Source organism: Gopherus flavomarginatus, chromosome 4 (assembly GCF_025201925.1).
Source record: "Gopherus flavomarginatus isolate rGopFla2 chromosome 4, rGopFla2.mat.asm, whole genome shotgun sequence".
In the NCBI taxonomy this organism is placed as follows: Eukaryota; Metazoa; Chordata; order Testudines; family Testudinidae; genus Gopherus; species Gopherus flavomarginatus.
The window spans coordinates 80,869,375-80,882,410 of record NC_066620.1 but is presented as its reverse complement, the minus strand read 5'-3'; the positions used below and the strand labels follow the sequence as shown (position 1 = coordinate 80,882,410).

Sequence of the window (13,036 nt, the reverse complement as noted above, 5' to 3'; positions counted from 1 at the left end):
CCTCTGCTTAGGGTTGAGTTTTGTTCACAGTGAACCTAGTTCTAGTGACACCGTACCTATAATGCAGTGGAAACCAAAATTGCTTCAGTTTCTATCCAGGCATGAACTCTTCTGACAAGGGCAAATCCTGCCCCCACACGCCATCCCCACTCAGCCTGCGGCAGAACAGATGTTGTTCCACTGTGCTGAGTGGGCAGGGAGCCTGGAGCCCAGGCAGGGTGCATGCTGCAGAATCCAGTTCTACCAGAATTCCTTTCACACCGGTATAGGGGATAAGATTAAAAACAGGGCTAGTGGACTCATAGCTATGCAGAGCCATACATTTTTCCTCCAGCCTTCACCTCCCCTTGGTGGGGTTTGCAGCCAGGGCAGTGGTTACTGCAGAGCAGCTTTGGGGTTGGGAAACAGGTAAATTATTTCTCCCCTGCATCAAGTCCTTATACATGGACTTTGGGATAGTATTTTTCCCATAGTGAAGCTTCATTCTAATGTTCCACTGTAAATGGGCAACACTCTGCAAATTCCATTGGCGTGTCACAGTTATGACTTACCAGATAGTGTTACAGGCTGAATTCCTGGGGATTTTCTCTTTTGGGTTGAGCAGAGGAGGAGAAGACAGATTGGCACTATCTCATGAGGAGAAAGCAGTAATTTCTTATCATGAAGTGGAGAGAATTTGTTGCCTGAGACTCCATCTTCTATTATACTGAAACTGGGTATAATAAAGGCTTTTTATAGTGACAAAAGACTTCACTATACAGCTGTTTCACTGTACTTAGATTTGTAGGGTCCTCTAAAACCTGATCTTGCCTGGAGGGTATGCTTGTTCTTCTGGTCCCTCTGCACGCGCATAAGACAAATGTATAGCTTTGTTTAGATTTGCAGTTGTTTTTTTCATTAGTGGGCAATAAAATAGTCCTGTTAAATAGCAATATTTTATGGACATTTACATATCTTTGCAATAAAGTGATGCTGGATAAGCCTCTGTGCTTCAGAGTTGATAAGTGAAAGGTAGCTGAACTGCTAAAATAAAAAATGTGTATGCTACAAATAAGTGGCCTTTTGAAATCCTATAGTTTACATGAGAGTAATTTTTTTATCAGACAAAAAATGAGGACTCTGAGTCCATGGGAAATAAAATTTTACTTCTTTCTTTGCTCATACAGTCGCAGTCCCACCATTGCCAACTGTCAAGATTTGATCAGGAGTCTTGAGATTTTTGATGTTAAAACCCCAGTTTCTGAAAGCACTTACATGAATATCTCAACTCTCATTTAAAAAAATAGATTTGAGGCCTCATATTTGCAGGAAAAAAATATGAAAACATACCTCAGTGTACTCTAATGGCTCAGAAATCAGAAGACAAATAAAAGAACCCAAATTTAATATTTAAAAAAAAACTCACGATTTTTAACATACTCTCCAGATTTTTGGCCAGACTCAATTTTTCAATGCTTGGGTTGGCAAAACTAAAATTCCTATACATCAAACACTTACTGACTTTCTCATAGACACTTCTGAACCAGATTCATATCATACTGTGACCATAAATTATCTCCATGTTCAAGAGTAAGACATCCAGTTCTGACCAATGTTTTTAGATAGTCATTGTTCAAGGTCCTGAGTTAGAAGCTGCTGAATGAAAAGCCCTGGGCACACATTCTATCTAGCTACAACTGAAATGATGCTGGTAAGAGGAGGAAAGTACTTGGAGAAGATGACAAGTACTTTCCTCTTACTTTGATGTGGTGGTGCATCCATTTTTGAACCTTTCTTGAGCATGTACCAAACACTGTGATAGTTTTGTGATGTGGAAAATTGTGTATTAGAGAATGGAAAGAAAACTGTAAACTCATCTGCATTTGTGACCATCTGGCCCACTGCAGCAGTGGGTGTGGCAGGGGAGACAGTGAAAACAGCATGCAAATGTTCCCTTTTATGGGAAATGTAGGGAATTTTTGATAGAATATGTTAGACAAATTTACCTTCCCCCATAATTGGATTAGGTCATGTGTGTGAATGTGTTCACCATATCAGCTGAAACTGCCTATACTGGTTGTAGGCTTTGCAAAAATAAATCTTATTTTAAAATTTTGATGGACAATATCAATGATTATTTTAAGCATTTTTAAATTTTTATGCATTTACATTTTAACAGTCGTAAGAAGTGATGGGGTGTATGCCAGACAACTGAGGGTCAAACAATAATTATGTAATGACAATAGATGTGAGATTCAAAAAATTATAGCTTTATAACCATTAAAATCCAGATTGGCAACAGCACATATGAAAACATACAAAATAAATATCCTTAAATGAAACTAGAATAAGTTCTCAAATAGCATTTTTTTAAATTTTCCTAACTGTAAATCTTGATTTTTATCAATGGAAATATATTTGTCAGTTTGTATCTGTGGTCAAATTGACATTTACAAATAATAATCAAATCCTTCCAAGCACACCTATTTGTAGTGGATTTAATAATACAGTAAGTGTCAGTAGGAATAGGGCATCTTGTTATGATGTATTGTACTCTACATAGTTTACTTGTATTTGCATGCACAGCATGCAAGATGTGGTGAAGTGCTCTATGATACTTTTGAATGAATGACACTATACAAAACTCAGCTGTATTTTATTGCACTTGTCTAAGGGGGAAAACCCTTTTTGCTTTCATCTTCAATAAAGGAAAGACATTTTATCTGGGCTCGCACCTGCCCAATGAGTGAGGGCAGTTACTCATGTCTTCTTACTCCACCCTACTACGCTCATTTCAGTTTGCCTTAGCCACAGGGTCATAGTGCCTTCCTTTGAGTGTTAGCTGTTGCTTTCAAGGAATATAGATGTTGCAATAATACATGTCACCTCAAACTATTACGTTATTTTCTCTACATTTAATTAGCTGACAAAAAGCAGCTGAGTGCACATTAGCTTAAAAAGAAAGACGGTTTTGAACTGAGCCAGCAGAAATATCAATTCCTGCCCTTATCTAGAACTATTTCCTATATATAAAAAGCCTTTAAAGAAGCTCCTCGAAATTCCATAGAGTCAGTGGAACAATCCCTTATTGTTGCATGTAACAGATAGTGGGCCAGCTGAGGATCTGGCCCAGCCTCTAATAAAAAAAATTGGGCATGGAAATCTAAGTCAAACAATCTGAATCACTGAAAAGCTGTAGGTACTCTATACAAAATTCCTAAAGGCTTTCCCCCACCCCCATGATTATGGCACGATAGTGACTCTTAATTGCAATTCTGCAGTAATATTTCATGCCTATGTGCCAGGAAGTCTCACTTTGAAACAGTTGTACATTGCCCAACCTACTGTTTTCAAACACTTTAATGAACTAACATCAATAAAATGTCATTAAGGAAAATTAAACAAGCCAAGATAGCATGGGAGAGAGAGTGTGAACTATTCCAAATACACAAGATGGGGTCTGGTACTGCATAATCATAAGGATAATGAGTCATTCAACAGTTTTCTGACATTCAACATGGCTATAACTAAAAGGTCTGATTCTAGGGTCATTTGCACCAGTGTAACAGTAAGGTGTTACTTCCAATTTGTACTGGTGTAACTGAGAGGTGAAATTAGCCTGAAGATTGTAGATGCCTTCACTTAACAGGTTATCAACTGCTGTCATGAATTTCTGTGGGAGCAACCCCAAGGCCAATCAGCAGGGATTTATAGTTAGTTCTTTTCTGTTCTTGTTCACAAATAATTTAATATAAACCTGTCACTACCAAGAGTGAAATGATAGATCAATGCAAGAACTGTTTAAAACAATAACCCTATATCATCTAATGCATCCAAGGGTGCTGAGGGAGTTGGCTGATGTGATTGCAGAGCCATTAGCCATTATTTTGAAAATTCGTGGCGATTGGGAGAGGTCCCGGAGGACTGGAAAAAGGCAAATATAATGCCCATATTTTAAAAAGGGAAGAAAGAGAACCCAGGGAACTACAGACTGGTCAGCCTCACTTCAGTCCCCAGCAAAATCATGGAGCAGGTCCTCAAGGAATCCATTTTGAAGCATTTGGAGGAGAGGAAGGTGATCAGGAACAGTCAGCATGGATTCACCAAGGGCAAGTCATGCCTGACCAACCTGATTGCCTTCTATAATGAGATAGCTGGCTCTGTGGATATGGGGAAAGCAGTGGATGTGATATATCTTGACTTTAGCAAAGCTTTTGCTATGGTCTCCCATAGTATTCTTGCCAGCAAGTTAAAGAAGTATGGATTGGATGAATGGACTATAAGGTGGATAGAAAGCTGGCTAGATTGTGAGGCTCAACGGGTAGTGATCAACAGCTCGATGTCTAGCTGGCAGCCGGTATCAAGCAGAGTGCCCCAGGGGTTGGTCCAGGGGCCGGTTTTGTTCAACATCTTTATTAATGATCTGGATGATGGGATGAATTGCACCCTCAGCAAATTTTCAGATGATACTAAACTGGGAGGAGTGGTAGATATGCTGGAGGGTAGGGATAGGATACAGAGGGACCTAGACAAATTAGAAGATTGGGCCAAAAGAAATCTGATGAGGTTCAGCAAGCACAAGTGCAGAGTCCTGCACTTAGGATGGAAGAATTCCATGCACCGCTACAGGCTGGGGACCGACTGGCTAAGCAGCAGTTCTGCAGAAAAGGACCTGGGGATTACAGTGGATGAGAAGCTGGATATGAGTCATCAGTGTGCCCTTGTTGCCAAGAAAGCCAATGGCATATTGGGCTATATTAGTAGGAGCATTGCTAGCAGATTGAGGGAAGTGATTATTCCCCTCTATTTGGCACTGGTGAGGCCACACCTGGAGTATTGTGTCCAGTTTTGGTGCCCCCCCCCCCAAGGGATGTGGACAAATTGGAGAGAGTCCAGTGGAGGCAACAAAAATGATTAGGGAGCTGAGGCACATGATTTACGAGGAGAGCCTGAGGGAACTGGGATTATTTAGTCTGCAGAAGAGAAAAGTGATGAGGGATTTGATAGCAGCCTTCAACTGCCTGAAGGGGGGTTCCAAAGAGGATGGATCCAGATTGTTCTCAGTGGCAGCAGATGACAGAACAAGAAGCAATGGTCTCAAGTTGCAGTGGGGGAGGTGTAGGTTGGATATTAGGAAACACTATTTCGCTAGGAGCATGGTGAAGCACTGGAATGAGTTACCTAGGGAGGTGGTGGAATCTCCATCCTTAGAGGTTTTTAAGGCCCGGCTTGACAAAGCCTGGCTGAGATGATTTAGTTGGGGTTGGTCCTGCTCTGAGCAGGGGGTTGGACTAGATGACCTCTTGAGGTCTCTTCCAATACTAATCTTCTATGATTCTATGATCATAGGATGAGTCAAAATGTAAATATGTTGCATAAAAAGTTTGCAAATTGTCAGGAAACAGACACACACACAGGAAACAGTGTTTTCTGTTCAGTTAATCAGCATCGTTCTAAACTGACTCTCCACTTGGTAAACTAGATCAATACAGTTATTGTGTGTTAGTTGAATACATGATTTTAATTCAAGGTTACTTTTTGTTTGTAGCCAGAAGAGAATGATAGTCAAAACAATACTGGAGAATCACTTTCAGGTAATTTATTGGCTTTACCATATATGTATGTAGTTATTTTTATGATAGATTTTCTTCAGAAAAGTCTTTGTGAGGATGATATTTAGAATTACCTAGAAAGGCTTGGGGACCCAGAATATATGAGGCTTCTCTCTTTTGCTTTTAATATTCCATGCAGGGTATAGTGCCAGAAGTTTGTTTGATCTATAGATAGCTATGAACTGCTCTTGTCAATTTCTTTTTGATGAAATTCACCTCACTGAGCACGTACAGCAGAATGAGATGAAATTAAGATAGAGGCCAATAATGCATTCTCTGCACAGCCAGAACTTCAATTAGGTCAAATAGAGTTAGCTTTGCTCATACCTGAGTAAAAAGTGAGCAGGATTTGGCCCATTGACTTCATCACAAGGATAGCAGTATTACTTATCTATCTTTATATTTAGCTTAAAAAAAAACCTTGCAAGGCCTTATGGAATGCCTGAAAACAGAGATGTCTCCCTTTACTCAGCAGTACTGAGGCTTCAGCTGGAGTTCTGTGACCAATGCTGAGCACTACACTTTAGGAAATATTTAAATCAATTAGAGAGAGTCCAGAAGACAGCAACAAAATTGATAAAAGATTTAGAAAACCTGACCTCTGAGGAAATGTTAAACAAAACTGGGCATGTTTAGTCTTGAGCAAAGAAGACTGAGGGGGCCTGATTGGAATTTCAAATGGGGACAGTCCCGATATTTGGGGCTTTTTCTTACATGGGTGCCTATTACCCCCCACCCTCTGTCCCAATTTTTCACACTTGCTATCTAGTCACCCTAGACAAGAAGTAATGGGCTTAATCTTCAGCAAGGGAGATTTAGGTTAGCTCTTAGGAAAAAAATTGTAATATAATGGTAGTTAAGTTCTGGGATAAGCTTCCAAGAGAGGTTGTGGCATCCCCATCAATGGAGGTTCTTAAAAATGGTTTGACAGACATAAGAATGGACACACTGGGTCAGACCAATGGTCCATCTAGCTCAGTATCTTGCCTTCCGACAGTGGTCAGTGCCAGGTGCCCCAGAAGGGATGAACAGAACAGGTAATCATCAAATGATCCATTCCCTGTCACCCATCCCAGACCAAAGGACACTTGTCAGAGATGGTCTAGGTCAGGGGTAGGCAACCTATGGCACGTGTGCCGAAGGCAGCACATGAGCTGATTTTCAGTGGCACTCACACTGCACAGGTCCTGGCCACTGGTCCAGGGGGCTCTGCATATTAATTTAATTTTAAATGAAGCTTCTTAAACATTTTAAAAACCTTATTTACTTTACATACAATAGTTTAGTTATATATTATAGACTTAGAGAAAGAGACCTTATAAAAATGTTTAAATGTATTACTGGCATGCAAAACCTTAAATTAGAGTGAATAAATAAAGACTTGGCACACTGCTTCTGAAAGGTTGCTGACCCTTGTCTAGGTTCACTGAGTCCTGCCTCAGCACAGGGGGCTGCATTTGACCATAGAATGTCAGGGTTGGAAGGACCTCAGGAGGTCATCTAGTCCAACCTCCTGCTCAAAGCAGGACTAATCCCCAGACAGATTTTTGCCCCAGATCCCTAAATGGCCCCCTCAAGGATTGAACTCACAACCCTGGGTTTAGCAGACCAATGCGCAAACCACTGAGCTATCGCTTCTGCTCTCCAGTGCCCTTCCAGCCCTACATTTCTGTGATTGTATGTCACAAGAGTTTATGCATTCTCATAAAACTGTGGTGCACATTGTGACAGGTTGGACCCCTTGAGGTGCCACTCGATGTGCTGAGATACCACTAAGCCTGCCTGTTCTGCCAGCCTGGCCACCCTTTTTACCTGTCTGGCTGAGGCAGGCTATTAAGCCTCCTCCAGTACACACAGGCAGGGCCACACCCAACTGCAGAATGACACAGACACTGAAATCAGCTCTGGGAACTTCCCTAAACATAGAAAAGAATTAACAAGCATGATTATCTATGAGAGTAGGTGTTTTTGAATACATGATTTGCCCTTTTATAGTTATAAACCATTCACGTCTCCTATTCTAATTGTAACTAAACCAATCCTTGATATTTTGTACTCACTATTTCCAGCAGTCTTTTGATTAATACTTCCTCTTACAGCATCCTTTTTTCCAAACTTAATTTGAATATGGTTGGTTTTATATTCCTCTTTCAAACGTGTGTGGTAAACAGAAGTTTTAAAAGGTCAAGTGGTTATAAGCTGTGCACATTATGCACCTTTCTGCTGTAGTGTCAGTTTGACCATTGTGGGCTTCTCTCTTTCTTCATCCATTACATGGCAAAGTTAAAGGTTTACCCATTTTCCCCTCAAAAGCCTAACTGTTGAAGAAGTGTCTAGAATACTTTCACTCACTAGGCCTGATTGATGGCGCAAGACCTAATAAAAAGTATTTGCAGGTCAATATTACTAATGCTGGCTTTTGCCTTCTTCTAGTCTGTTACTGCACAAACTAATAGAAGTTACATTTTTAGGACCCTTTTGATTCTTTCTGGAAGACTTTTAAATGGCAATCTCTGATGTCATATGATAAAGACTATTTCATCACCATACGGTCATACCCAGAAAGTAATTCATTGACCTTCAGCCAGCTCTATAACTGTATGAGGAAAATAGGAATACCATTCAAATTTTCTAAGCATTTGCCTGTTACATATATTTGAAATAATCGCCCTTCATAGAACACAACAGAAAGGTACACTTTTGTATCATTGGAAATATTAGGCATTTGCTTTGTGTGTGTCCATTAGCAGAGAGACTCTTTACTAAAAGAAGACCGTCAAATATTTTCGTAAGTCTGCACTATTATAAAAAATGGCATTTTGGATGCACTAAGCCAGGCTGTGACATCTACCAACATAATCGTAACATTTATCTAGATGAGATGTTAACAGAGATCCATTCTGCATAGCACTGCTCGCTCTGCAATTGAAAGTTATGGCAATTTCCATAAAGCTAAAGGAATTCTTCAGGCCGTGTAGCCCAGCCCACACATCATAGTGAAAAGTGGAATCAGTTTGACACCCTTGTTATAAATGAATGTGAATATTTTAAAAATTATTGTTCTTTGGTTTTATCTTCAGTGTACAGTAAAGAAAAACAACAAAAATTAAAAGTAGTTTAATTCAATAGCGAAAGACACTTTAAATCCCCATTATTATTTCAGAAATAGTTCTAAGCAGCATGATATTCTTCAGCAGTGCCTGAGGGTTTGTGCCATAAAAAGAAGTCATGGAAAATAGAACAGATTCTAACCTTTCAATGTAATGTTTATAATTGTAGATATGAGGAGCTCCTGCAAAGAAAATGGCACCTGCTCGTTATGTTTGTGTCGTGCTCCAACCATCAGCGACTTGCTCAATGATGAGGACTTGTTGTATACAATGAGGATAAAGTTGGATCCATGCCACCCTACAGTAAAAAACTGGAGAAATTTTGCAAGCAAATGGGGAATGACCTATGATGAATTGTGTTTCCTGGAACAGAAACAACAAAGCCCTACGTTGGAATTTTTGTTGCGGAACAGTGACAGAACTGTGGAACAATTGATTGATCTATGTAAATTATATCAAAGAATTGATGTTGTGAAAGTGCTGCTGAAGTGGGTGGAGGAAGAATGGCCAAAGAGAGGGAATGGAACCTATCAGAATCACTTCTAGGTCAAAGAAAATTGTTAGCTTGAAAAATTTACTTGTCTAATTACCACTAGTGAGAGGGAAGCTTTCCTTGTCCGTGAAAGGGCACATACCATCAGTTTATGCAGAATGCAAGCTTTTATTATATATATCAAACAAAGATGACCTTCCAAATGTGAACAGGATATCACTAATACAGAGTTGTCTTCCTGAGTCTACAAACATTGTAAGTCTTTTCCACTGCTCATAGATTTCCCAAGCAGGAGCAGAGTGAAAATGACACAGCATTGAGCAATATGACCCTAGAAATTTAGAACCTTGGAAGGAGTGAAACTGACAAGAATGTCAGTTTCCCACTGCTGTTGATTTGTAAAGTTATGATCAGCAGCCAAGAGGCTTGAACCATTGCCCCTACCTCACTGGTAACCCTGCCCCTATCTTTCATATCAGCTTCTACTTAGTAGGTGTCTGGTAATATTTCAAGCCCTAACAGGAGGAATAAAAGGATCGGTTAAAGAAGTGTTTAATATTTTTGGTATAGGAACACCTTATGTGTTTCCAACATCACTTTGCATTTGCATTATTGGATTATTTTAATGTTTGAATACCCCATTTTGCAAAAATTTCATTTGGATACTCTCTTATTAAAAAAAAAAGACATTAAATGAAATTGTTGTGTAATTCTACTACATTAGAATTATATATTGGTTATGGAAGAAATCACATTGAATTTAGAGAGAATTTCCAAGGCCCACAAGAGTTGGGGACAAAAAAGCAATTAAGAAAATGCTTTATATTAAAAATGAGTTCCAAGAGTTTTGAAGAAAACATTCAGTTGCAGGACTCTTATCTGTTTTTCTCAATGCTTCTTGTTTTGAGGTGGGGAGACAGTTGTAGCCTCACCCACAGCGTCCTCAGTACAGTACTCACTAGGATTTTCCTGTTCAAAGATTGTGGTTTTCTAGAAGAGATCACAAAACAGTCCTGTGGGCTGACCCATTTTACACTTTATTTAGAGACCATTTCCTGGCTGCAAAACAACACATGTACCACTTAAGCCATCATAATGGCTTAAGGGAGTGAGTGTGGATAGCTACTGGAGAGTTTAAGAGGGTTTAAGTCGTCCCAGGGATTTGGTCTTGTTGCTACTTTGCATTTAAATGGTTAAATTTAAAATGTATTTTAGAAAGGATTAACAATAATTGATATTGCTCTTTTCCCTACAATTCTTACAATATATGTTCTAATATTCTAAAGCCAGTTTGAAAAAAATCAGTTTTAGACATTCTTTTATGTTAACTAAAGCATCTTGAGTTAGTACATTGTCCACCATTATTTTGCTATATATACACCAATGTACCAAAACACAGGCAAAATCTAGGATGGGTTTATGGCACATGTACTGTTTAGTTTCAGAAATTTGGAATGATCACTAAACTTCTGCAGAAAAAAGGAGTGAAGCAAAAAGAGGGATTGTGTCTTGAGATCCCTACTTCAGGACAAGATAAGGCCTAATGCATATTATACGGTGTATATTTTATATCAGTGGGGGTGGTTACTGAGCAGCTAGAGGTAAAGGCCATCATTTTCAAACCTCGGGGCCAGATTTGCAGGCAGCATAAATCAGTGTTGTTGTACTGACTTCAATAAAGATGAGAATAAAGTGACCTGATTTCAGAGTCTGAGTAGGAAAGGTCAAATTTTCCATAAAAACTGTATTTTGGATGGCAAATTGGATTATTGACTAAATTAATTTTCATGAAAGGTATCTGCTTTCTGCAAGAAAACAGTAATTTTTTTCATTCAAAAATGGAATGTTCCGAAAGTGAGAAGTTTTTAGCAGAAAACCACATTTTTTTGAATGTGAAATGCTGCTGTGGTACATCATGGGAGTTGTAGTTCAAGCACCTCCTGCTCCTCTTCACCTCTGTGGGCCGGCTTAATCTCCCATGATGCTCTACACCAGCATTTCTCAAACTCGGGTTCACGGACCCCTGGGGATGCTCAAGGGCACTCCAGGGGGTCTGTGGGCCCCGCTGATCAACTCCTCCTTCTCCCCAGCTGTTCCCTGGTCTGCGGGAGACTCTGGGAGGGAGGGGAAGGAGCAGGGTAGAGCGTGCTCAGGAGAGGGGGCGGCACAGCAGGGCTAAGGCAGGCTCCCTATGTGCCCTGGCTCCGTGCTGCTCCTGGAAATAGCTGGCATGTCTCTGCAGCCCCTAGGGTGGAGGTCTGGGGGTCTTTGTGCACTGCGCCTGACCTGAGCGCCAACTTCTCAGCTTCCATTGGCTGGAAACTCTGGCCAGTGGGAGCTAAGGGGTGGGCAGTGCCTGCAGACATGGGTAGTGCATCGAGCCGCCTGGCTCCCCGCCTAGGAGCCGTTGCCAGAGGGATGTGCCAGTCACTTTCAAGAGCCACCCAGCCAGAGCCCGCACCCCTTCCCACACCCAAACTCCCTCCCAGAGCCTGCACCTCGTCCTGTAGCCCAACCTCCTGCCCCAGCCTGGTGAGAGTGAGTGAGTGAGGGTGGGGAAAAATGAGCAACAGGGGGTGGAGCCTTGTAGAATGGGTGGGGCAAGGGCTGTGGGGAGGTTGAGGGGCGGGGTCCTTGAAAAATTTTAAATCAAAATGGTGGTCCTCTAGTTGCTAAAGTTTGAGAACCGCTGTTATACACCCACGGAACTGCCATGATGCACTGCCTCTTCTCACCTAGAACAATGTGGTGTATCATGGGAGATGTAGTCCAACCAGGGAGCCTGACTTATTGAGAATGGGAGCATGAGGCATCGGTATTTCCAAATAAAAATATTTCAGTTTTCATCAGAAATACAAAATTTCCATGGAAAAACTAGTAAGAAAAACAAATCTCATTTAATCAAAATTTTCCATTGGGGGAAAACAGCCCCCATTTTCCCAACTAGCTCAAGTTCCGAGCCCTTGCAGTTCTCATTGAAGTCAGTACAAGCTACAGGTGTTCAGCACCTCTGACGAGAAGACCACTTTTATTTACGAGCCTGGGCATGAATTTAGTTTAACTTTAGGCAGCTTGGTTTGAAAAGGTTAGCCTTAAACTTTATTACACCTGTAGTTGCTCATTATTACTATAGTTGACATAATAGGATTTATTTAATGTTTTTATCCTTGATATGGCATGAACTGGGTTAGACACTTCAAATATTTTCATACCTGAATATCCATGTCTACAAGACATTAGTCTGATCAGCCTTGGAATATGTTTCCTATCTCTGTTACAATGTATACTATGTTAGTAGAAAAAATAACAAACCTTAGATGCTGAATTTTATTGTATTTGTTTTCATTTCTTAGGGTAAGCAAAAAGACTTTTGAAAGAACACAGATGGTTGGTGTTGAAGTACTCAAATCCAACAATTGTTGTCTACCACCAAAATACCAGCAAGTAGCTTTGTACTGAAAAAATGTTTAGATCAGAGATGTGGAATCTAGACTACATGTGTTTGCAACAAATATTGTCTTATTCTCATCAGCATGCATCATCACTGCAACATTATGAAGCACATCCCTTTCCTCCTTTCTCATGAAAGATAAAAAATAAGGAGATAAACAGACAGTGAGAACAGAGGGAACGTTTAACACTGCTGCAGCTTTTCTAGATTGGGACTAGAGAGGTGTGAAACCTCCATAGGTTGGGTTTAGATTAGATATTGGTTTGTGAACCTGGGCTAGCAGTTAGTCTTCAGAGGTTTGCAAAATCTACCTAGACCTGAAATCTCATTACCTTCTTCTTATACTCCCACACCAGGTCACAGTCCTCACACTTAACTTTAACTCTTTTGC

General features: G+C 40.3%; 1 protein-coding gene across 2 annotated transcripts in view; it reads left to right on the top strand.

Annotated features, from left to right (window-relative positions):
• The window catches only part of EDARADD (EDAR associated via death domain), an 86,795-nt gene extending 74,295 nt beyond the window's left edge, over positions 1 to 12,500 (top strand). For both annotated transcript variants that reach the window (XM_050950463.1, XM_050950462.1), the window contains 2 exons: positions 5,528 to 5,573; positions 8,871 to 12,500. In XM_050950463.1, coding sequence (XP_050806420.1) covers positions 5,528 to 5,573; positions 8,871 to 9,247 — 423 coding nt within the window. In that variant the 3' untranslated portion in view covers positions 9,248 to 12,500. The remainder of the gene's footprint in view (positions 1 to 5,527; positions 5,574 to 8,870) is intronic.
• The last annotated feature ends 536 nt before the right edge of the window (positions 12,501 to 13,036 follow it).